The sequence below is a fragment of the Anguilla anguilla genome, chromosome 8 (assembly GCF_013347855.1).
Source record: "Anguilla anguilla isolate fAngAng1 chromosome 8, fAngAng1.pri, whole genome shotgun sequence".
In the NCBI taxonomy this organism is placed as follows: domain Eukaryota; kingdom Metazoa; phylum Chordata; class Actinopteri; order Anguilliformes; family Anguillidae; genus Anguilla; species Anguilla anguilla.
The window spans coordinates 22,416,094-22,439,180 of NC_049208.1; the positions used below are offsets into that span (position 1 = coordinate 22,416,094).

Sequence of the window (23,087 nt, forward strand, 5' to 3'; positions counted from 1 at the left end):
TCCTGTGGAAAGCGTGTCCTTCACAACAACAATGCTGTTGTTTACAGAGCGCGAGTAGTCACCCAGTGGCTTGACGAGCGTCACACTGACATTATGCACGTATCGCAGCCTTCTCAGTCACCAGATATAAAGCATTCGTCTCATATTCGTCTCATATTCTGGAATGAAGCCCAAAACGAAATGTTCCTCTCACATAGACGACGCATGAGCCAGTGAATACGTTTTTGCCACTAAGAGCTATTCAGGAATTCTCTGAAAAAAATTCTGCTCTTATCTGCCATAACTTTCTTACTACTTAATGGAATTCAGTGATTTTCTGAAATTTGCATTATGCAATTGCTTTTTTGACAAGCACTCAAGTTAAATGCCACTTCTGGGAATTCACTGTCCTAAAGTTAGCATTTTCCAGTTCCTTTCTTGACAATTGCCGGAGTTTCATACTACTTATGGAAATTTATTCTTCTGAAGTAAGCGTTTACAAAGCTAACCCCAGCCAATGCTACGGTTTCAAAACTGCTTCGGTATGAAAAATCCCCAGAACAAAGGGAAAAATAGAATGAGTGATTCAAAGCATTTTACTGAGGTGTTGTTCATTGATTAATGTAGCCTAGGCCATGTATCTGAAATCTTATAAGATCGCTACTGTTGTACTGGTGTAGAGCCATACATTTAGTCTATGTTCTATGGTACTCGATTTTGCATAAACTATAGGGCTGAACAGAGAACAACAGAGAGAGAGAGAGGGAGAGTGCAACACAGAGACTGAAAGAGAGAAAACGAGCAAGAGTAACAGAGAGAAAAAGAGAGACAGAGAGAAAGCATGAGAGAAAGAAACAGACTGAGAGCCAGACATAGTGCACTTAGTCTGTTTGAGATGCATCACCTGCTTCCTGTCAGTCTGAAGCATGCTAATGCGTCTGATTGCTACAGCATGTCGAATGATCGCTGTCTTCAGTCTCCAAACACGACTGCATCTTTTAATTATTTCAACTAGAGCTCAGAAAGCAATTGAAGAGAAAAATCTACCCTGGATCTCAATGGTAAAAAAAAAAAAAAAAAAACATTAAAATGGAGCTATCGTGTCTATATAACTTCAGGAAGAGAGCAACATTGTAATTGCTCATGTTCGAAGACTGCATTGCAGGGCAGTACAGCAATAGTCACATCTGCCCTCTGTTGGAACAACAAATCGTTATGCCCAAAATGCCAAACCTGGATCTAGTGCCAAAAAATAGCACCCCAGGCCCATCAGATTGAGCTCACCGTCCTGGAAGACTCTCTCCACATTCAGGCCATAAGTGGAGCAGGTCTCGTAGTACGTGGAGCGCTTCAGGTCATTGGATAGCTTCCTGGCGCGCGAGTCATCGATGACTCTGGGGTTTGCAGCACTGATGGCATCTTCAGATCAGTGAGAGAGGGAGAGAGAGATTTCACAGAAGGTGGAACAAAACCCAGACATTGTTAATCACTTTTTTCTTCAAATTACATTTACACTGAAGGAAAAAGAAGTTGTTAATATACATTCCAAGCCAAAATCTTTTCTCAGTATTGCATTGTATTGTATTCCGAAGGCGATCTTCCAAAGAAATACTACTACTGCTACTTATAATAATAATAATAATAATAATAATACAACAACAACAACCGCACATATGTGGCAGTTATGCATGTTCAGAGTAGAAGATTAGAGCTAAGGAAAGTGAGAGCCTAGGGTTCTGGTGGCTTAGGGTTGGGGTGGGTTTAGGGTTATGGTGGGTAAGGGTTAGAGTTAAGGTAGGTTAGAGTTAGGGCTAGTGAGAGCTAGGGTTATGGTGGCTTAGGGTTAGAGTTAAGGTAGGTTAGTTAGGGCTAGAAAGGGCCTAGGGTTCTGGTGGCTTAGGGTTGGGGTGGGTTTAGGGTTATGGTAGGTAAGGTTAGAGTTAAGGTAGGTTAGAGTTAGGGGTAGTGAGAGCCTAGGGTTATAGTGGCTAAGGGTTGGGGAGGGTTTAGGATTATTGTGGGTTAACGTTGGAGAGGAATGTTCCCTTACCTTGTGTGCCCACCAGCACCATGGGCACATCAGCTGTGTTTCTGTAGCTGCACAGGCGCAGGAAGTAGTTATAGACGGTCTGGAAGCTGATCTCATCCTCCAGGCTGAAGACAAAGACGACCGCGTCCACCCAGGCAGCAAACTGGAGAGAAGGACAGATGTATCAGAGCAGATGCAAGGTAAAGAGACTCCAATCCTGCCCTTGCTTTGTAACACTTGCCTCAATGCTAGAGAGGACCGTGCCATTCATTTACACATTTTAACCAGCAGAGGTACAAAGCTTACTATTCAGAATTTACATTGCTCAACATGTCTCTGTTGCTATGCACCAAATCTTATTTTTGAGGGCTGCATTTCAAAACCTATCCAGAAGAGGGCAGCAATGTAGCAAAAATGCAGCTGGTATTTTTTCAGACTTTTTCCGTCTCATAAATTACAGACAGCTTATCCCTCCAGACAGCAGTGGCGTTTTAGTCTGGTCGCCTTGTAGAGAGTGAATATACAGCAGTCAAGAGTGAATTAATTAAAAAAAACCTACCAGGTACTTTAAATTCACATCATACATGTCAGCGGTGCACTTCTTCATTAAGGCTTATTACATAAATGCCACTGAAATACACAGGATAACTTACAGCCTTCATTTACATTTGTTGTGAGCTAATACATGACCAGTGGAATTGGATTTCCATTTCATATGGCATAATTATCATGATTTAAAAGGGTAAGTCTTCACAAATTATTCCTATGAAGTGTGTGTGTGTGTGTGTGTGTGTGTGTGTTTGTGTGTATTTTCTGCAGACCCCCAGGACTCAGGGACTCAGGGCATCAGGGCTGCACTACAGCTACACATATTCGTTTATTTTCAACCCGCTGATCTGGGATCAGCCGATTTAAAGATCCGTGGATGTGCGCATTTGCTCAGCGCCGCTGCTCTCGTACGCGTTCCTCCCAGGAGCATGGCGATGAACGGGAGGAATGCCAGTCACGTCTCCCGCAACGCAGCCTAATGCCACTGGCTGTCATTGCCCGAGGCAACAGAGGGTCAGGTGACCCTTGCCGGTCTCCTGGAGGATGCCCGATTTACGGTGAGCGCGGTGCTCGCACGTCAGCCCAGCTCTCCGGGGGTGAGGCGCCTTGATAATTGCGCCCCGCTGCCGGAAGCTAATGTCGGCAATTTCACATTCTCTAGCGTCCGAACTCGCGCAGGCGAGTGTTGGTAACTGGTTACGCACTACGGAAATGTCAGGCTGGCCGCCTGGAAGTTGAAGAAGACGCTGCGTCACGTTTTTACGTCAGTACAAAGCAACGAGCGCCTGCATTCAGAACAACCGGGAGACGAGAAGGGAACCGAAACGAATTCTAAATTCTCCCGTCACACCGACGCTGCTGTCACGGAGGTTTGTAAAGCTCTCAGCGTCGGAGTACGCGCAGAGCCTCAGCCAATCATACGAGACAGAGAAGCCGTTATTAATATTTCAACTATCGAATGGGGAAACGCTCATTTGCATTCAGCCAATATTGCCGTATTAGCTAAATCACGCGGCATAACTGAGTTTTACAGCAGAGACTGCCAGAAATTAAAAGCTGAAGGAGTCAGGAAAGTGCCCTCATCGAGTTCCATGGAATTAAAACCAAGGATGTAGTGTTGGGAAAACGTATGTGTCACACCTTTTACTATGTAGCCATATTCACCGCATAAACATGCATATCCCTATATGTAAATTTGGTATTTAGACAGTATATCAGTCTCTCCCAATAAGCATTTTATGGAGGCAGCATCAGAAATAATCAGTTTGGCCTCATACATGCAAGACCTCTGTGGGTCAGTAAGCCATTTCTATGCACTTAGCCTAAGTGTAAACTAATTAAAGGCTTGGACCAGAATTCACATTTGTACTTTGTTAATCAGCCAAGCAGTAGTTTTGAAAGATGTTTCATGAAAACATGAGCATAACAGAAACATTACACTTACAAGTTATAGTTTAGTTGCTATAAAATGAGAGGCATGGAATCAATACTTCTTTAAAGTACTTTGGTTTAATTTGAACCCATCGTCAGTCAGATGCTCTGATTATTTGGCAATGAAGTCCCCATGGCTTCAGTGTGATTGTGGCCTTTTTGAGATGTATTTTATGCATTGATGAAAGGCTACCCAATTTTCAGAAGGAAAATTCCAAACAGCTGCAAGTGGCAAAATTCAGATTCAGCTCAGGTAGGCCTATATATTATAGGCAATGAATATTTATGATAGACACACAGTGCCATTTTACCAATTATTCAAGAAGTAAACAGAAGAGCAGGGCCGGTTTAAAAAGGGGTCACTACTAAAAGCTGACTTTGGGGCCTTACCTGAAGCTCGGGGGGCCCGCCTTCGTCCCGGATAAGGAGCAGGTAGCTCTGTCCATCCACAACAATCTCCTTTTTGAATCGCCCGCCTGGAAGAGCAACATTTGGATTAGCCTTCTACCTCAGCAGTGGAGGAACTGGACCAGGACCATGTGGCCCACTAGCAATGGAGAGGTGAGAACACCAGCCTTGGGACCCCTGAAAGGGTGACGCTGCCAAACATTTAAGTATGAAACTCCGTGGAACTAAAAAACTACCTATGTAAGGAGGTTACTCAATGATGAAAATAAGATCTATTCACTGCATGTCTCTCCTAATAAGGACTGTTTCTAAAAACAGAGAACCAAACTCTTATAAGAGTTAGTCATTATACGGAATTACCACACAACAAGAGTCAACCAGAGTCTTGTCTTCTTACTAATGAGATCATACGAGACCCAATAGCTTTACCTTGATTTCGTGTCGCCCGCAGGTATACAACTGTAATCAAACAATCTTGGTATGAATGACAGTGAATGGGGACCTACTGGGAAACATATCCCATTGAGGCATTTGCACTCAATGTTATGCCAATATTGTGCCTGTGCCAACCGAGTCCTGTGGGGCTATGCGCAATGTCCTATAGCGTCATACGGGGAGAGGAGGAGTCATCCAGTAGGGCAATGCCACCTCATTGCTCGATTTCGTCTGCGGTTTATCTGCTGCTGCCAGTGCATCGCTGGCAAAGCACTACGGCGCAGTAAACACTGCACTCAAGCTGGTGGATTGCGGAGCACAATGAAAGCGATGGCTGATGTGGCAGGGTTGGCCCTCACAAACCTGATACGAGGGTTGAGCAGTGATGGAACTGCGGTTTCAAACTGGGGAAAATGACTTTAAAATGAAAGTGAGAGAGGAAGCAACAATGAGGGTAGAAATAAGCATTGACCAGACATTTTTCCATATTTTCATAAATTCTTATGAAAATATGGAAAAATGGCCTCAATGTTCCCTTCAAGTGTGTCATGAGTTTACAGAAATAAATCGGATGACTGGATGTTCTAAGAGCTGTCAACGACTAATCAGGTGACATGACTGTCTGCACTCTTTGGCTTTTGGTAATTCTACCATGAAGTCGGACACCACAAGAACCAGCTTAGCGTTTCACGCCACTCACTGCAGGTCCTGACCTCAACCCACTCATAGTTCAGGCCCGTGACCCTTTGCAACTTAACCGTCTCACTCTGCAGCTGGGTGCAGGTCGAAGGATTATCTAAAGGGGGCGGCACAAGATTAGCAGTCTGAGTGCCCCTGGCAACCAAGCTGCCTCTTTCCCAGAAGGAACATTTACAGTGCTGCTGTAATAACGACTGATACTGTGCAATCACAAGCACAGCCATGCCTACTGCCAGTGAAACAGCCTCTAACCACGTGACCCTATCCTCTAATCTTAGCTGTCAAGATCTCCCTAAACAAAAAAGGCATGAAACCCTAACAAACCCCAACAAACCCAAACAAATGCTACAAAAGCCAGCTTGTGCCTTTTTCGTGAAAACATTTACTAACAGATTAAGCTAAAAGTACATCTTAAAACAGACAACCAATTTGTAGACTATGTTGTTTGTAGGGTCCCTTTCCTGTGCAGCACAAAATACAGACTTCACAGTTGTCAGAGTCAAGGAAGTGCCCATTGGGAGGTGGCTTCTGAAATGTGTATCGGTTGTGGGGACTGTCAGTTAGAAGGCCTGCCACCGAACGCCTTTCACTCTCCTGAGTGTCTCAGAGTTTTACCGAGCTGTGGATCTCCTGGCATGGGCTATGCCAAGGAAACAGGTTCCACAGGGCTTGCCGTAAGGCTAACCAATACGCCGTAAAAACCTAAACCTTGGTGCCCTGTAATGAAATGATAAGAGAGGCTGAACCTCAGCAGGGCTGAGATGCACATGCAAGAAAGGTAAAAAAAGATAAGGGAGGGGGAAAAACAAAATGGGTTCCACTGTTTATTTCCATCAGAGAGCATTTTGGGACTTCCTTTCTTGCTGTGCGTGTTCAATTTTCTAACGGCCAGAAAAACGGAGTTATGATAAGATGCACAAACTTTAAATGAAATCTCTCCATCACGTCCCAGTGAAGCCAAAAAGTTTTCAGAGTTTGTAAAGGAAAATCAACAATTTTAGCAAGCCTGCAGAAAAAACCATGCAGAATAGGTTTATATCTGCTTCTTATATGCAAAACCTGCTTAACGGAGATTGAGGATAAAGCAAATTAAGAAAGGGATTATAGCTGGGAGATTACCCAAAAGCCACAGAAAATATGAAAAGGTGAAAGAGGTCCAGGAAAATGACTGAATCACCACCACTTCTTTTATTCAGACTTTGCAAACAAAATCCCAGTTCAATTACACACTCTTATTAACACCTATCCTCCCTGTCAGCACATTTTAGTAAATCCTATTTTCGAAATTTTTTGATGTCTGTTCATTGCCATTTGTTTTCTTTAGACCGTTGCAAACATATGATGATTTGTTTATTGCCTTGGATGAGACAGACAACAAAAGGTAAAAACAAAATTCAACTACATGCTACATCACTTTGACCAAAACATATTATAAAGAGATAATTAAAGGGTAGATTCACATTGATTTGATATTATATTAAGCAGTGTTGCCTGTATAAACCGGTGTTTTAAATACTATGTAATTACTAGCGTGACACACCAAAGATGTGCAAAGGCTTAGATTCATGGGAAGAGGAATGACCTATACTACTTTGACATATATATATATATATATATATATATATATATATATATATATATATATACTTTGACCTATACTATCAACATTGTTAACACAGTCAACTGGAATATTAATTCTGCAAATTAGCAGATTTCTCCCTGACCACTGTTTAATGTTAAATTACTTCTACAATGCGCTCTACAGTCGTTATATGCAGACACTCGGATTGTGTCTGCATATAACAACTTCTAAATCATCTAAACTAAACAATAAGGTTTGAATAAGGCAGCTGAAATTTAAGGAAATTCCACATCAATATTATGCAGGGCTATAACTTGGCCTCGGCAAAAAATCGGAAAAAAAAAATCTGATCCGCACTTAATAACAAATTACAAAGTCATACTCGAAGGAAGGTTGGGGGGCAAGGCTCCACTCATGAAACATTCATGAAAAAAAGGAATAAAACTACACTTAGACCTGAATTTGAATCACTCAGCTCTCTTTGTATTTGTGCCCAAAACCTTTTTTTAAAATATACCTTGACTCTAAATGACATACATGAGAAACCTTCATCCTCTGTGGCGCTGGGATTTTTCGTCTTGCAGGTGAGAGAGCATTGGCATTACAGGCTCTCCAGAGACAGCGTTATCAAATACGAAGCGCTATCAATTCAATTTGGTCTTGCATCCACAAACTACAGAATTGCTTTAGCGTCCTAATGTGCAGCTTTGTGAAAATAACATTAAAAAACAAAAAGAAATGCATAAATACATTTCATATTTACTAAAGGGGGCTGAACCGTAAGTTCAGATGACTGACTGATTTTCGTATTTGTGAACGCATGCCCTGAGCCAGCCAGAGGAGGATGCCCCCCGTACATGCCTAACTTGGAGCTTTTCCTTGCTACTTTTGACTCTAGCTCACACTGTGGGGGGTGTCTTGCCAGGGTAAACTGTGAAGCTTATTGTGACACATCCTTTATTAAATGCACTATATAAATAAAATTTGATTGATTGACAGTAAATTTCAGTCCTTTGGGTGTGACACACACCTTGAACCACCACTTACAGCTGCAAAACATTCTCTGTTCACCAAACAACATATAGTAGTTTAGTGGCAGACACAAGTTTCAGACACAATAAGATTTTAAGTCTCACTGTAACAGTAAAACACTTAACTTATTTTTTGCACTGAGTAAGACATATAGCCGAAATGTCAGATAATATAAATGTTGAGCTTAATTAAATGATCAAAATTGTAAGTTGGTGTAAAATCCAGATAAAGACAGGGTCCTTTCCTCGCCCTGCTAGACCCCGCTTTATTCTAAACCTTGGTACTGACCTGTAGGCTATACTTACACACTGCATAAAACAGCTAAAGTCATAAAAATGCAGCATTTTAAAACCTGTATTAAATATTTACATCAACATCCAACAGATTCTGAGACAGCATAATCTGCATTTGTAAGCAGTCTCTAGACTCAAACCTGTAAACATTAAATACACTGAATTTGTCAGCAATTGTCCACGGCTTATACCGTTGAGTTTTGGAGTACATGCTATTAATTCTAATTAATTCTTCTTTAAGACAGAGGAGAGCTTGTTTCCGAAATAAAACTGCAACTGGTTATGAAAAAAGGATGCCTTGGGCAAACCTAATTGTGTACAAGCCCCAGGACAGATTCATACACAGCTTCAACTTTTGCTTTATAAAGAGTGAAAGTATTTATAACCAAGAGAGCTCTGCGCGCTGTTTTAACAATTGCCCCTTGTGATATTGCTATGCAATGAAAGAGCATATGTTCAGAATGTACATAAATTGCTGCCATATTTTTGTAATTATAATGCTCTTTATTACCATTTCTAATGTGCAAAGTCTCACATATATCTATAGCTTTGCCTCAAGGGGCATGCATATCCATTAGATCTAACATCTCCCTAATTGTGCGGGTGGGGCCAAATTATGTTGATCAAAGGCTAGCTCTGTAGTAACAGAAAGATTTGGTATCGAATGTGGGGATGGACATGTCCAATTCCCACCCTAATTTGGAATGTCCAATTATCTTCAACTGCAGTCACATTAATGTACTAACCCCACTGCCAATTCAGAAGAGTGTAGACATCTGTGGTTCTCCACAAAAACACGTGGTGTCACCATCTGCTTCTTTTCACATCACGGACTACATCTAAGCTCGCACAGAGTGAAGTCGGAGTAAGACCTTTCATATGCGGCTTTGACCTGTAGTCCACGGGCGCCCAATTGACCAGTGAGAGTCACTGGAGAGAGAGAGGAAATGCAGATCCCTGACCGACTGAACCCTCCCAAACCCTGAGTGACCCAATCACCAACTGCAGGTCACCCTATGGAGCTACTGGCCACAGTTGGCAGTGGCATGGTGCGGTTCGTTCTGAGACCACACCCCAGCATGTTGAGTCAGCCAGCACCTGGTAAAGGTCCAGGAAATTGGATTTAAATTGTGGTTATATTCCCCAGAAATGACAATTGATTGTCTTCTTAATATTTCTTTCAAGTGACCCAATTATAATCATAAAATTGTAATAAACACTATTATATTATTGTGACTGGTCATATGTAAACCATTAAGTGCTCGCTAGGTTAGAAGAGTAACCTTACACAACCAGACAAAATAAAAGAAAGCAAAATAAACTAGGCTTTATCATCGTATAGTTAAACCTGAACATAATTCAATGTATAATAACGTTGTAACACAGAGCTACTCTACACAAACATTAGACTCTATAGCAGCCTCTAACTCCAGACATTACACCCAAATAAAGAAAGTCTTTAATTCCACGTCTAAGCTTGAAAGCTATTTAATTTTCACTAGTTAAACCAATACACCACATTCTGCGACAAGTTCCATGTGAACATGGGCACTGCACATACTAACCATATGGGTTATTGTAATATAAAACCCATTTCTTGTAGGTCTCCTCATTTTTGTGAAAATAAAAAAAGCGTATTGCCTTCTCCGCATTCACAGAAGGGCAATGCTTAAGCATTTTCAACTTGCCTTGCTTGCACAAAACAGTGGCAATAGCATCATTTACATATTACATGTAGTAAGGATTTCACTGGGTTTAGTGTTTTTGTTATGCAACTAACACCCAGTTAAACACACCGACTGAAAACTTGCCGTTTAGCCAAGGGGGAAAGCAAGCCAATTGGCTTTGATAAATTTTTTTTTGTGTTTTTTTTGTTTTTTTGCAAGAATACTTTTTAAATATTTCTTGGCCTTTTGTTTTTGCAAAAAAGCATTAAAACAACACATTAGCAAAGAATTCACAGATTTCAGTTTCCTGGACTTTTAACTGAATTTTATGAGCAAAGAGAAAACTTATTATGACTGGAATGTAAACGCACACTGCTGCTCACCACGAATTTAGAAGCACAGGTCTTTTGAATGGTGGAGGATGAGTTTAATCTATTACTCTAATATGAGGAAGACTGTACCAGCTGTGAGTAGCTGAAACTGAGCTTGTCAGGATCTACCAGTCGCGTAAAATCATTTCTTCGCATAATTGATTACGAGTATCCAGCCTGGCTTTTATAGCATTCGGCCTATATGGTCAGCCCATTTATACAGCTGGATATTTACTGCAGTCATTTCAGGGGCACAAGTGGCAATGCTTCACCTGGGATATGAGCCAGCAACCCTCCAACTACAACAGAAGCTCCTGAACTGCCAAAACACGCCAATTCTGCTTATTTTCTGAATGTGTGGAGCGTGTTCATTCTGTTCAAGAGGAATGAACATCTAGCAGCTTCTGTGCACAAACCACTAGGATATTGCAAAAGCCTCTAACAAATCTGCCAACAAAATTGCCAAGTTGGCAAGACCGCTTTGACACCAATCCACCGTTGCTAAAGCAACAGCTACACACTACCTGCACCCAGTTCTTGGCACTGGCAAGATGACCAAATATGGGATGGGGGTAGAGAACAGAAGTGGCAGAGAATTAACAGGAAAAAATTTAAAGGGGGATGGGGGTCATAAGCCTACTTAGAGAAGTTTGTTGGTTCAGCTTTAACAGGAGAGGAAACACTGGCTCGATAGTGAGCGAGGAACAAGTGGCCGAACCAGAGGAAACAGAACTCGCATTCCCCCCGCTATTCTTATCACAGATACCTGCAAATGTTACACAGCATTAAGCTGATAATCGAAGGGACACTCTCAAAGAAAATCCTTTCAGAAATAATTTACCCTAAACAAGAAACATTCAGGTTCTGCTTTTCAGCGTTCTGTCATCCATCTGCAGAGCGCTAATTAAGCTAGTAGTGTTTTTCCTTTCCTTTCCTCAAGAGTAACAAAATGCCAGCAACTAATTATGCATTTCATGTTGCATCTGTACTATAATTTAGACAAAAATGAAAGAACGCTCGCCCTTCCAAGACTGTCATTGAACCCACGGCAGGCTTGAATTTTGAGGTATCTGCTGAGCCCATTAATGGAATGAAAGAGTAAACAAAATGATTCCTTTTCACCCCTGTGGATCCTCACTGTAAACCACTGCGTGTGAGATTCAGATTAAGTACTACTAGCAGTAGCAAAGAAGCATAATGTTAAAGGCTTGGATTAAATCATATCTGAGCCTACTGGTTCACAACAAAAATAATATGAAATTTAGATTCTTCTGCTAAGAGACCTGTTCACTTGGTTGTTTGTTGGCTCTATTTAGGACAAAATGGAACTTCAATAAGTTATGTCCATTTGTTTAACACGCTATTCTTATGCATATTAAAGGATTAAAGATTTTATTTAAAGTGTTTTTGAATCCCATGCTACTACTTCCATTACTCGTGTTGAGCTTGTTAGTATGCATTTGTGCAGTAATTCACAATGCAGCAAATATGTGTGCAAAGCAAATAATTTCTCCAGCACAGCTCTTATCTTTTGATTGGTGTTGCTACTCACACACTCCAATAATTTTTCACCTTGTAATAAAAACAACATAAATACGAATGATTCAAAAACAAAATTTTGATAACGTAATCCCCTCATTTCAAAGTATAATCTGAAAAATGTTAAAGTCCAAAAATGTTTCATGCAGTTGAAGAACACTTATAAGACATGACATTGTTTCCTCCACAGCCCAAGCACCAACAATTACAAAACGTTCCCTTGCCTAACAACCTTCAGGCCATTCACTTGACCAGTCCCCTTGCTGCTCTCTATGTTTACCACACCCGTTTAGGCATGTTCACTTGTGTATGGCCACACCTCTAAGGCCCTGCTGCCCCTAATCACAGGCTCCTGCATTACCTTCAGGGGATTCCTCCTGGACGTATGTGCCTGTCAGGTACCGGTGGACCAAGGCAGACTTCCCGCTGGACAAGTTACCCACAATGCCCTGTCCGACAGCAAGCAGACAAAAGAAAACAAATAAATGACACACATAATATTTCAGTGCCGTCTTTATGATAGCAACACATTACCAAAACAGATGCCTCGGGTAAATGCCTACCATTTAAGGGAAGAATGGTTTTATACAATCGCAGTTGTCAAGGCAGATTAGATCAAATCATTGTGTCTTCATTTACTTACCTTTATCTTCAGGCCAAGTGAGCAAAAACTGACCTTTGTATTTTCCCCCCAAGATAATTTCATCAAAAAAAACATTCTCTCAATGAACACTTCTATATGTCACTCCCATACTTCGAAACTGCGCAAGGAGCCCTTGCTGGAACAAAGTAAGGGTTTCTGTGCCGCAATTTCATGCAGTCATATTTCTCATAGTTAATTAAACCATGTAGGCTTTGCAGGCACCGTTGCTTTTACAAAAAAAAGGGCTAATGAGATATTTTGATTCTGTTTTCCCGGAATGTAATTTTGTGAGAAACAGCGATGAATAACCCTGTTGCTATTTCACGAACACCTGCGCAGCTCGGCAGGTGGTGGAGCCCCGCGGTTTTGGGGCCGCCCGAGGGCCGCCTGTGATCTTGTTTGCCTTCGCGGCGCGGAACCGCCGCTCGCCACGCCCGCTGATGCGACTCTCACAACATTCCTCTAACGATGCCCCGCTGCCACCCGCACGCCTCCATCCCCCCGCATCAGCCACCCGGCTCCGCCCTCTGGCACGAGGGGCACGGGAAGTGAGGCTTGGCATTCATGCATTCCCGTTTCCCAGAAATCCCCACTGCCCTCCTGTTTTTTCCAGGAGCTCCCAGAGTGCCTCTGCATTCACACTGAGAAATTCAGGAAGGTGAACAAATTAAAAAGAGCCATTGTTATGCAGTCATGAAATGATTCTGTAAATCCTTTGTGCCAGAAATGTAATTTGTGAGGTGAGCAGAATGAATCCCTAAAGAAATCATGGCAATTTTTCTGTGTTTTGATTTTTTGATTAGTTTTTAAAAAAAATTTTTTTACCAGAAGGCAGGGATATGCTACCAATAGGCTACAGTCCCAGGAGCTAGGTATTGTTGTAGAAAACATTATTGAAACACCAAAACAAAGTTAAAAATAAAAGAAAAAAGTGTAAACAACGCTGCATACAGTTTAGCTTCATAAACAGAAAAAAAAAATCTGCTCGTAGTACAAGAAGTAAAGACCAAAAGATCAGAAGCATAGGGCGAGATTTGGGATGGACGTTAACTCCTATTTAACCCAATCGCTATTTCTGCCTTTTGAGCCCCTGTAGTGCCACTCCCCCAAGTAAGGAGCACTTTGGCCGAAGCGTGTTCACTCCCCCGACTCACTTGACTGTTTGTTTCACTTCTACAGACCTCACATTGTACATGATTTAAAGAAAGACCTCTCAATCACTGACAGCTGATACAGTAGCAGCCTGTGGATGAAAAGTTCATGCTTGACAGGAAAAAATGTAGTAACCTGGCAAACTTACAGCCAGCCCGCCACTGGAGGGATGAGGCCAAATGTGTCTGCAGTGGGATCTGAGAAATAGCTGGTCAATACCTTAGCACTGGGTTTATCCTGTTACCATCGGGCCCAGCCTACATTAAAGGTGAGCTCCTGTCTTAGTTAGTAGATATATATATATATGGATTTGACTAAAACTAGTCTCATGTGTCACAATATAAACGGCAAGAGAACATAAGAAAGCGAATACAAATAAAACCTGCAGTAGGGAAAGAGGAGCCTGCCAAGCCTGCCACCAGGGGGCAGCAGACACGTGCACTACTCCAAACTGAGGCACGAGGATGTCAGCGTGGCGGCATCTCTCCTCCCTCTCTCCTCTCCTACAAACAACCGGCAGGTGGTAGATCCGCTTTTGGGCTTTTGTCGCGGGAACAGCATCCGCGAACCGCGACGCGCAAACGTGCCTCCCACGCGGCGCTTTGAGGGAAGGAGCGCGGAGGCAGACGGGCTCTTCCGCTCCGAGCGCCGGCGCGGGGCGAGGTTAGCGGTCGCGGCGCACGGGGAGGGGGAGAGGCACAATGCGGCATTGTCTCAGAGCCGAGACAAGGTCGCTGCAACACGAGACAACCGCAAACGGAGACGGAGGGGGGGAGGAAGGGAGGGAGGGGAGGGGAGCGCTGCTGTTAGATTATATGGGCTAAACACCATTCTGCCAGCGGCGCGCTGCTAAAAGCCTGCGGAACCCACAAATTAAGCAGATTAAAGCAGGTAGCACTCTGTTTATGCGCCATGACCAGACTCAGAGGCGTTCGCATTCGGAGCCCATTATGCGCGAGCAGGTCTGCAGAGACGTGTGTGGAGAGGGGTTTGTGAGATCAGCGTCTAACAACCCTCGTCTCTCCACGTAAACAGAAACAGCGCAGAAGGGGGAGGGGGGGGCTCGCTGCTCGCAGGTATTTTTGGGAGGCAGACGGCTTTGAAGTGGGCCCGGAACACTCAACCTGGCAACCGCTCCTTCTCCTGACTGAGGATCCCACCCTTATCCACGGCTGAAGGAGATGATATCGGCCACTCTGCCAGCCGAAGGCTTTTGTTCCTCTCTGAGCGGATTCGACAGGACAGTAGGACGGTAGGCGGTGAGAAGATTCCAAAATAACACTCCTTCGCCTTAAAACGTGCCGTGCTTATCCTCGCTCCTCGCAATTCCTGGATTTCACGGATTCAAGTGGACCGCCGCTTCGCACGTCCCCATCGTGCGACATCAACGCGGTGACAAACAGCCGCGTGCTAACCGGTATCCGCGCCGACTGACGGCGTGGGGACTCCACCGTCACGGCACGCTACCGCGAGAAAGAGCCTTCCGGCCCTCCCGGGCTTCGCTCGGGGGCAATCAGAAACGCAATTAGCCTCCCGCCTCCCCGACAGACCGGGCAGGGCCGCGCTGACGGGCAGCGGCAGGGGCGTCTCCGCGAGATCCTGGCCGCCGCCGATCGCCCGCACAGCGCGCCGGGAGCCGCGCCGCGCGAGGCTCTCATTACCGACGGAACCCTCCGACGTCCCGCGCGTATTTTTAGGGTTCGTCAGGATCCCGCCCGCTGGCCGGCCCAATGAATTACTCCCGGGTCCCGTCACAAGACTGGCCCGAAACTGTCACTCACTGTCAGAGTCCCTGGTGCAGACTCGCTGCACCCACACGGCAACCCGCCTCATTAAAACGACCTGTTGCCTGCCAATTTCTGCATTCCGTTCTCCTCGTTGAAATGGTGGAAGTAAGGCCGCTGAGCCAAAATCAATTTTTAAAAACCTCATTATAAAGCCCCCCAATCCCTTCGCTGAGAGCCTGCCTTTTTCCCCAGCACTGTAAAAGAAACCATCACAGTTTGGAAAGGTAAAATCAGGATCGACAAGTGTGTGGGAAAAATACTCACCACTTTGAGCTCCGGCACCGACCGGCTCAGCGTCCACTCCTGACTGTTGACGAAGGAGTCTGAAAGAGACAGGAAATTACGTTTAGGGGGATCAGGTGGGATGGGCGCATTTCTCATTTTCACCCCCACCCCAATGCGACACATCACACAGTGCCCACTGGAAACACAGGGACAGCAGCTGGGTAGGGATGATGGGGTAATCTGGGTGAAAGTGATGTTCGGGGAGAAGATGTTTTTGTTTGGAAGGAAGAAGCAAGGCGCGGTGGCTTTCAGAACTAAATGCTTAATGGCATACATCTCAAACACCCTCAAGGGGGGAGTTGTCGGAACACACCTCACTACCAAGGCCAGATAAGCCTTTTTTTTTTTGGAAAAGGTCAATGAGTAAAAGGGAATTTGAGAAGTCGTGCTAGCATCCCGCCGCTTCCTGAGATGTTATGAATGCGTCACTGCCTCCAGCTGCCAGGTGAGCAGCAGGCTGGCGACAGGAAGCAATCGTGCGCCAACAGCCAGCATGCTTGTCGTCAGCTCCCTAACCCTGAGTAACCAGAGACGAGGCCATCATGGCAGACCGGACCTGGGTCAACACCACCGTCTCCATTGCTATCTCAGTCAAACCCGGGAGGGGGCGAAAGGGGCTGTCCGGGATGCCAGTCAGACGCCATCCTAGCCTATTGCGTTTCCTTAGAGCCTAGCAGTGTCTCAAAGTTATGACACATTATACAGTACAATTCCGCCATTGTACATGGAACCTTCACATAAGACAAATTGTTATCTGTCTGAAAACAGACACTGGGGCCCCATGCCCTTCTTCATAGCATTACATTTAAGCCCTGATCCTATGATCCTACTACATACTATATATATATATATAGTGCTGTCGGTTATCAATGGATAAATTTATTCATCACAGATCATTAATCTCACAAGTTCGATAGATAATTATGATTAATCACATATTTAATTGCCCTTTTGAATGACCATTAAAATACCATGTAATGCGACACAAACCATGATGATTCAGATCTTTTTTTAATGACTCCCCTCCCCACCTTCCAGTGTTTTGCAGTGCAGTCACAACACCGACAGCTGCCTCAAAATTAAATTTTAAATTAAAATGGCAGATTTTAATTAAATGAGTCTGCTCTTCTTTCACTTTAAATTGACACTTATTATTCTTGAAGTAAAGAACTGTGATGAACAGAATGAACAAAATGGTCTGCTGTATCAGAGTACTGCACAAAATGCGTAGATGGTGCACAATGAAAGTAATATTTAAGAGGAATTATTGAATAAAATCTCTTATTCAGTGAACCGAGGCACTGCATTGGCCCAATCACTTCAAAAACCAGAGCCACAATGTGAGGTCACTACATGTATGGTCACTGCCTCCTTTCTTTTCTTTAAGCCAGTTGCTGAGACAAATTAGTCTGTTAATACTATAAGTGGACCATGCAGCTCTCTTCTTTAGTAAAATATGGTCTTTCATAAGGCACTCCTGTTGCAGGTATTGCCAAATATTTCTGTGCAAGATCTGCCAAAACCTTCATAGGCACCAGTGTGTTTTGATCACCACTGCAATGATCCGAAGTGAACGCAACAACAATCGCATGCTTAACTTCAGATGCTTCCTCATTTTCATACGTATCACGTATGTATGTGAAACAACTACTAGCTAGCTCACAAGTGCACACCACCCATGTGTAAAACACAGGGCAAAGTCAGATCGCTAGTTAGCCATTTTCAAAGAGGCAACCAAGGAAAAGACGCTGGAAAACAATTTCTCAGAAATAGTCAAACTATGCCCATTAATCACATGGGTTAACATAATTATATATACTGTATGTCAATATTTGAAAGCAGCAACAGTCATTATATTTACCCATATATATCAAGTGTGGAAATATCTATAATAATAATTTAATAATATACATTATTTCACAATATTTCCAGAATATTCCATTTCCATAAATTATTGGAGCCACAGAAAATGCTAAATGCAAGCAACTGAAACATTTCATAATGCCTTTAGACGTCCACAAGCATAGATGTCACTTTCATACACAGGCCAGCCAAAATATCATCCAAACTGCATGATTTAATGACCATGTAAAAATGCAGGTTGCTGATCGGTCAGTTCAGCAGCTGGGAGCAAATGGCAGCTTGACCTATTGCAGGGTTCATGAAGCCTATGAAGCCTCACTCTGTCTTTCTATGGGGACACCTAGAGTGGCACTACATTCAGGACCCGCAGCTTTAGGGGAAATATGCTGGTGCATTTGTGTCAACAGCAGCTGCTAAGGCGTCATCACAGAGCTTCAGCCTTGTGCTGGCGTCTAATCCACCGGAGATACTGCCTTCATGCAGACACCTTGTCTCTACCGCAAACAATGCAGTCAGGCATGGGAGGGTGGCCACTCTGAAATGGATGACTAACACAAGATCTTACAGCAGTGAAAATCACACCGATGTAAATTTCCAGAAGCCCTGAACTTCATAAGAGCAATCAGTCATTTTGAGGGTAAAGGACCAAATCTGTTACTTGCATTTAAATGAGGAAAATCCGGCAACAGCAACCTGATACCCATGACTTTCTCAAAAAAACAAAAACAACACAAACAAAACACGATGCTTAGAATATCTTATCATGCAATTGGCATGTGTCACTGTTTCACCCACACAGGTCATGTGTTCAGTCAGCCAGTGGAACGCTAATGCCTCTGTGTTGGGCCCTCCTTCTCTCTGCCTGAATTACCTGCTCCTCACACCTCACAACATGCCCAGGCAAGAACAGGAACACTCGCAATTGCTGAACTTACATTAAAATGTGTGTGTGTGTGTGTGTGTGTGTGGGAGGGGGGGTGGGTAAGAAAGAGACTGTGAACGTGCATGGGTTTGAGTTTGTGTGTGTGTGTGTTTGTGTGTGGGTGGGTAAGACAGAGACTGTGGATGTGGATGTGTTTGTGTGTGTGAGTGTGTGTCAGTGAGACAGAGAGAGACTGTGAATGCGCATGTCTTTGAATTTGTGTGTGTGTGTTTTTGTGTGTGGGTGGGTAAGACAGAGACTGTGGGTGTGGATGCGTTTGTGTGTGTGTGTGTGTGTGTGTGAGAGAGAGTGTCTATGAGTGAGACAGAGAGAGAGCAAGAGAGATGTAGTTGCATGCATTTGTATGTGTTTCTGTGTGTACGAAGGTGAATAAGAGATACACTGAATGAGTGAGTGAATATCTGAGGAGAGACTGAATGTGTGTAAATTAAAACACGGGATTAAATGATACTCCCAAAAAATCCAGATCAGTCTCTCAGTATTGCTTACTTGTAATAGAAATTCCACAATATTCATGCCATTTATACAAACCAAGCTCCATATCAGATTTATTATCATGCAGCAAATACGCAACTGCAATCTGACTGATGATCCAATATGCATTTGGCAGGTCTTCGTATTCAAAAACTAAAAAATGTATCAAGACTCATACTTTAACATAAAATCCACAGAACAGATCTAATGTTTCATTTTAAAAAAACAACAAAAAAAACACTGGACTTCTGGCTTTCAACAAGTCTTTTCAAATGCATAGCAGATGTGGCCTGCTTATTATCATTGACAGAATTAATATCTGCATTCAGCAGGCGTCCTTTCATCCAAAATGGAAGGCAAAGCCAATGAACAGTAAATTAAATCAACTGTATCACAGGTCGTGAGTAACTAATAGGTCATTTCCCTAAATTGGTGTAGAAACAAACATAAACGTTATTTCAGGCAATTTCAGCACAATAATACAGGGGCTACAGGTAGGTGGTCTAGGAACCTTTTCATCATACAGCTATTGCCATTTTGTTTGGTTTCTTGTCAGCTTGTGGGTGAGAGGACATTGTTCAAAGGAGTTCTCACTCAGGGCTTTTTGACTTGAAGCAAGGAAAACAGGAACCAACATGAAGGTCTAATACCTGCAATTACTGCTAGTTAATTTCCCCGCCATTACTGCCTGGCTGTTTGTCTGGGAGAGAAGCCATCACACATCCGCAGCATCAAATGCTTCTAAACCAATTTAAAGAAAACTCGCTATGTACCACCTTTACCGTCCGAGAAAAAAATTGCCAGGCACACTGAAGTTAGTAGTTTGAAGTTCAAAAACTTCAGAGAACGTTGATAACTTCACCCTTTCTATGACGTGGGTGCAGCAAATGCAATTCAAGTTGCAGGGACCAAGCAACTTACATTTGCAGGGTCTAGGAACAGTAGCTTATCCATTATCATGCCGATCACTCAACAGTCCAGAATCTCAAATCCCTACACTTCTGTACCACGAACAGAAAACGCTGCGTGATCAAACTTTTAATGAGGACTTTGCATTAATGAGCCGAGAAGCTGTGGAGGAAAACTGAGTGTTTATTATGTCTATAAAATTGTAAAAACCTAAGAGATATTTAATACACAATAGTCCTACTTGAGTTCTGCACAGTTACATCAAAAATGCAACATTGGAGCATCAATAATAACAATTTGTTAATGTCAGTCCAAATGAATAAATTCAATTATTTTCTTTCTTTAAGAATAATCACTTGTTCAGAACAATATGAGCTTCAAGTGTTTCTTACTTTGATAGAACTTAATGAGAGCCAATCAGGAAGCAGCTTTAATTGTCAGATAGTCTTGGACATCTGTGGTGATTGGTTTATGCACACGGGCCGGGGCTGGTGGAGAGGTTGAATTTTAGTGAGTCGCCTTGGTGTTCTGAGCCACAGCACACGCACATAAATTACACAGAACAACACAACCTCTTGAACTAATAAAAAATCCCAGGCCACAGCACAGACAGAAAAGATGAAATCAGAGTCCTTAAATGCACTCAAGCTAAAGTGCGACCATTTAAAAACTTAGAGAGGGCACATTAAATGAACATCTAGTTTCTTCCTGTTCCATACTGAGGAACAACAGTATCCACTGTCCTCAAAACTCCACAAGGACATAAACAAGAGGAAGACCCCAAAATAGCCATCTTCAGAAAGTGGGTGTCCATGATGTCCTCAGAGAGTTAGTCCCTTGTGAAGAGAGATTGTGGAAAAAGCTAAAACAGACAACTGAAAAGAACCATTGAGCGCTGCCAGATGCCTTCCGAGACGACTGGACAGTGCACCCCAGCACACCCACTGGCAGTGGTGTCCGGTGGATTCCACCGAGATTATAGGAGCCGGAGAGTCACCGAGGAGGAATGCCCATGGGTCTCTACTGGCGATGCCACATGACTTCAAACCAAAAGCCGGTCACCACACACCCATAACCGCACACTACAATGCCACTTGAGTGCTTGTGGTTGAGTGTCCCAATGGTTCAGATACTGTGTAGGTTTTCTGCGCTATTTGATAGATGGTCTTAGAGCTACATCACAAGGGTCTATAACCCACCACTCTTAAGGAGGCCCAAATGCTTCATCACTACTAAAACACTTTGGCAAGTTGAAGCTGGAGAATATCTTAAACAGAGTCCTGCTTGGTTTAAGTTATGATGCGGATATATCCTAGAGTCTATTGACAAAATTACAGGGGGCCAGCGTGCCGGTTTCTGCCTTGCAGTTTCCTGGTATTCATTTCTGTCTGAGCTCCCACTGCCTTTGCAGTCAAATGGTCCTAGCTGAGATGCAGGTGCTCTGTACCATATGAAGGCAAGCGGACCTTTGCCCTTCAAACATTAGCGGTAATTGGCAGTCTTTTCACCGAAACAAACTCAAAGAGTTCTGAGCTAAATTTGAAGAAAGTAAACTTCTGTACAGTTTGTAAGTTCTCCACACTCGGAAAGAAAAGTAAAATCACCACAGCGATAACCGGCAACCCCTGGAAGAAGAAAAAATCTAAACAAATCTGACAGGAGCAGGGCGATTCTCTGCTGCAGCTTCGGGGTTAGCATACACAGGCGCCTTTGTTTTGTTGGAGGAAAAATATGTTGCTGGATGATTGTCTTCCTTTCCGGTCCACTGCTCATTTCTATTCCTATAAAAATCACTGCAGACCTACTTCAGGCCAAGGGAGCAGCTGCAGTTCTCCTCATTAGCGTTTCGCAAATTATACATTTAAGTACTTGCTGACCAAAAACTGATTGTGCATGTTTGTGATGAGGCCGATGGAATGTGCGCTTATACAAATGTTGTCAAAAGCACATAAGCTTACAGTTACTTCACAGGGATATGAGGGATCTGTGCTTTCAGGTTATGGTCCAAAAGATGCAGCCAGACACACCAATACCCACTCTCACAAAACTTTTGAAATGACTACATTCACAGTACTGTACCGTGTAAAAAGTGTGCATGTCATCAAAAGCCTAAATGGTTTAAAGTACACTGTGATCAATTTAATCTGTTGTGCTGTAGGCTGTGCTCGAAATTTATCTTGCCTGAAAATGACTTTGGTCATCAGTGTGAAATTTCGGTGCATCACTTCAAATACAGGGGCAGCCAAAAATATGTTCTGCATGAAAAATACCAATTCTTGCATTTTACAGAAGGATTCTTAAGGATTCTATAATAGCCAACATGTTATTGTAGATGCAAAAATAAATGAAAAAAAAAAAAAATATATATATATATGTATATATATTTATGAGACCGGACATATGAGACTGCAACAAAGTACAAACAACACAAAAAGCACTCTTCATACTACACGTCTGTTTGTTCCTCTTCTTCACAATGGCCAAAGGATAGAATCAGTTTCTTTTGACCCTTCTTTATGTGCATGGTGGCTGTAACAGTTGCCATTACATTAAACCTGTACTTAAACCTTAAATGCTATTTTTGTGTGTCCAGTTGAGTACCTATATTTAGCAGCCAGCTGAAGTCCTTCTTTGACAGAATAAAGCTAGAAAGCTCTGGAAAGCTGTTTCAGCTTAAGTTCACTGCACATTACAATAAAATGGCAGGAATCTTCAGGGAGGAGTGCTGTTGGAATGTTTGTCAGGTGTTAATACACCCAAGCCGTAGTGATTATACTCTAGGTCATCCAAGGATAACATGCAGAAGGCATATGGTGACATTGGACTGGCTTCTCTTTTAATTGGAAACTTTTTGAGTTTGGTTCCAATTTGCTGCAGGCATTTGTGTGACAAAACAATGGACTGAACACAAGATTCATGAACCACTTCTATATACTGTATCTTGTAGAGCTGCAATGCATTTCCTTCAAACGCATTATCTAAGTTTGTTTAAATTTTTGCATCTGGGGTTTTGTAGA

At 43.0% G+C, this 23,087-nt stretch overlaps 1 protein-coding gene across 4 annotated transcripts in view; it reads right to left on the minus strand.

Moving 5' to 3' along the window:
• agap3 (ArfGAP with GTPase domain, ankyrin repeat and PH domain 3) overlaps positions 1–23,087 on the minus strand; it is a 243,664-nt gene that overhangs the window by 83,065 nt on the left and 137,512 nt on the right. For all 4 annotated transcript variants that reach the window (XM_035429802.1, XM_035429801.1, XM_035429800.1 and 1 more), the window contains exons 2-6: positions 15,861–15,919; positions 12,376–12,463; positions 4,379–4,464; positions 2,030–2,171; positions 1,264–1,398 (exon numbers count right to left, since the gene is read on the minus strand). In XM_035429802.1, the coding sequence (XP_035285693.1) occupies positions 1,264–1,398; positions 2,030–2,171; positions 4,379–4,464; positions 12,376–12,463; positions 15,861–15,919 (510 nt within the window). The remainder of the gene's footprint in view (positions 1–1,263; positions 1,399–2,029; positions 2,172–4,378; positions 4,465–12,375; positions 12,464–15,860; positions 15,920–23,087) is intronic.